This window comes from Schistosoma mansoni, chromosome W, assembly GCF_000237925.1.
Source record: "Schistosoma mansoni strain Puerto Rico chromosome W, complete genome".
NCBI classification, from domain to species: Eukaryota; Metazoa; Platyhelminthes; class Trematoda; order Strigeidida; family Schistosomatidae; genus Schistosoma; species Schistosoma mansoni.
The window spans coordinates 28,783,381-28,786,626 of record NC_031502.1 but is presented as its reverse complement, the minus strand read 5'-3'; the positions used below and the strand labels follow the sequence as shown (position 1 = coordinate 28,786,626).

At 33.1% G+C, this 3,246-nt stretch overlaps 1 protein-coding gene across 2 annotated transcripts in view; it reads left to right on the top strand.

Annotated features, from left to right (window-relative positions):
* Positions 1–520: 520 nt before the first annotated feature.
* Positions 521–3,246, top strand: part of Smp_047100.1 (putative protein-l-isoaspartate o-methyltransferase) — a gene marked incomplete at both ends in the record, with an annotated part of 18,898 nt that continues 16,172 nt past the window's right edge. The window contains 2 exons of one of the 2 annotated variants that reach the window (XM_018789252.1): positions 521–575; positions 1,272–1,405. In XM_018789252.1, coding sequence (XP_018654715.1) covers positions 521–575; positions 1,272–1,405 — 189 coding nt within the window. Of the gene's footprint in view, positions 576–634; positions 944–1,271; positions 1,406–3,246 lie in introns of those variants that run through there. The other variant, XM_018789254.1, reaches the window with a different exon arrangement.

Below are 3,246 nucleotides of genomic sequence, written 5' to 3'. Positions count from 1 at the left end.
TTCAAGAATTACATAACCAATTATCACGCATTTACAACTAGGAATTTCATTGGACGAAACGGATTGAAAAAAATTGGAAAATGGGATAAAAATTTTTTGATTAAGGGGGACAAAAAAAATTCATTAAAAAAAAATCGACGTGACCCTAATGTTATTCATAACTTGTTATCTAATGCTCAACTTGTTATCAAGTCAAACCTTGGTAATGATACCTATATTTTTATTCGAGTAAAATTTGTTGGATTCCGATCAAAAAAATTTTGATGTGATGTATTAAATTAGTTAAAACTTTTATTGTTATCATTTTTATCATTAGTCTATCTTGACATGGTCTTTTGTGACCTTGTGTCATGTTAGTTATATCTCAGTTCACAAATTTTTGTTTCGTATCCAAATCAGATTTTCAATGAAAATGTACACTTTTTTATAGGATACAATGGAGTTAATCATGGTATCGAAGTGAATGATTTCAATGTTAATTTTTCACGTGAACACTTGGTGACATTTTTGTCTGAATGTGATGCACCTTTCGAACGGTCGTTTTGTCCTCCGGTATTCCTACACGGGAATATTTTAGATTTGGTCGTTCCCTCAGTCCAACAGCCAGGTATGGTTGAAAGACTGAATGATTTCCCACAGCCTTCTGAAATGATTCAAAATAATCTAGATACTCATTTAAATAACAGTGTTATTAATCCTGAAAATATATGGACTTCAGAAGGAAGCCAAAATCATTCATCGGACGCTACAATGGAAGTAGAGGAGAATGATCATGTGGTAAACGAAAATACTCATCAAAATGATGATCCGGATAATAATAATGATGATGATGATGACGACAATGAAAATGAATCTGATCCTATCAAGTGGGAAGAAGAGTTTATTGTTGGATCGCCACCTTTGGTACACTCAGATAGTAGTCATCCGTCATCTAATCAAACAGGTAGGTGTTTATAGTCACTTTCGGTTGATCGTTTAGTGAGCTTATTTTATTGAAAATTTTCTAAGTGTAATTCCACAAGCAAGTACATGGTCATATAATCAGCTTTCAGCTACACTATGTACAAAAGCTATTAGCACTATCTGGTTGTTCAAATAAAGTAGGTAGAGCCAGGTTTTAAAACATAGTCTAGTGGCTAAACATCAAATGCACTAATCACCTAGCCATCACTCCATAACATGTTTGGTAAGCTCATTTAACATTAAAAAAGACCTGTTCATTTTCATCTATGTTCAGCTTTACTATTGTCCTATTTGTTTAACTTCGTCAGATACAAACGTACAACCCTGGCCAGTATATGATCGGATATATGTGGGAGCTGCCGTTACTAGCCGTCTTCATTTACAATCCATACTACGATTGCTCAAAGTTGGTGGTATTCTAGTTGTTCCTTATCGAGATAAAGTAAGAAATAATCTTTACAGTTTTGTTCAGGTAACAGTTGTGTATAAATAACTCGATAACTCCTAAGATATGTACATCCTCACCGAGTCGAGTTTTCATTTTAACAGTCACGCTATTTGAAGTTTTCTGATCATTTCAGAGAGTGATGGTAGATCATCTGATCGTTTGACTTCCTTGAAAATATTTTCCTATTAGGTCATATCCGCTGTAGTAACCCCATATACACTCGGAGCATGAAAAGCAATTAATCGAATGCAATATCGGATAGTGAGTTGAGGTTACAGACTGACACAAACCGTTGTGTGAGCTTATCCAACTTTTACGTGTGTAATTATGTATAAGTTAAATCATATTAATCCATATGTATAACTAACTTTGACCTTTTATTTATGTATGCTTCCCATGTGTTTTTGTTTATTTTCGCTTATTTATATTGCTCTTTGTCTTTCTGAACTGTATCAGCTGAGACACAAACTGATTTTAGTGATTTGACTGGCAATGTTTCCCCGATCTCTATCTATTTGCATGAAATGTACGCTTCCCAAATACATTCGTATTCGACTTATCTTACTCTGTTATCGCTCACGAAATATAGTTAAGGCTTATATACAAAGTTTATTAAAGAGCTACATTTCATCATCGTCATCAAACGGGGTCAACTGACGATGCTAAATAATGAACTTTCTGGCCATACATTTCATTTTTTTATATACACACATTTAAGAAAGTCTAGATTGTTGTGATATATGATTTTATTACTAAGGACTAAAACCTTTTGTACAAATATTGGTCAAATTTTAGACGAACAGTTTGACAGAAATTCGACGCTCGCTATATAGAAGACAATGTATGCACAAACTGTATTTGAAATAATCTAAACGATTAAAATTTAAATAGTTTCAACTTTTCCCCCAGCAAGTTTGTCTGTATTTCTTCAGGACAATAATGAAAATCAAAATTATCGAATATTTGAGGTTTAAAAACAGATCTACACCAAACACTTATTCAATCATTTACAGATGTTAGTTTTTTGTACAGTGATGATAATGTGAGTCTTAAGATGTGGAGACTGACCATAATATGAAAGATGAATGTGTGTGTACTTGCATGTTATCGTTAACTAAAATTTAGTGGTTAGGTGTAGCCTTTTTCTGTAACAAAGGAAATCATAATGGTTTCATTCATCATAACGTTAATGGTACATATGAGCATTTAAATTGTCAAAATGTATGTAGAATCAGAAGTCATATAGTTCGTTGTCATGTTGAACACCAAAACTAACTGGAAATAAATCCAAATCACCATATTTGGCTGGATAGTTAAGCGTTTATTAACTGTTGTAACCAAACTTAAGGTGATATAATCAGGGTGAATAATAAATTTAAGTATTTGTTAATCAACATCTGTCGAGAGGGTGAGCAATTATCTCAGAATTATTCTTTAGCTTCTTTATGTCTATCGTGGATTAAAAAATATATTTCAGACATTGTTTTCCTTCAAGCTCACATTCAGCGGCCTTACGTTTTTCTCACATTTACTCCACTACACTAATGACGTTTAATTTAATAGAAAACTTCATTTTGCTCTTCGTTTAGTGGGCTATCCTTAACTTTAGACAACGTCTTCCTTACAGTATCACTAGCGCGAAAATAAACTCTCACATCATGCTTCTTTAGAATCCACTTGATTTCTTATAATGCTTCTTTATTGCACGGACTGACTACAGAGTTCTTTCATCGACTCAGTGGATACGAAATTTATTTTCCTTTCATTTTTGGTATTTTTTTACGAAAGCTTAGAGTTAATTGTTTCGCTAAGTGCAAGCAGGCCTAAACTTAATT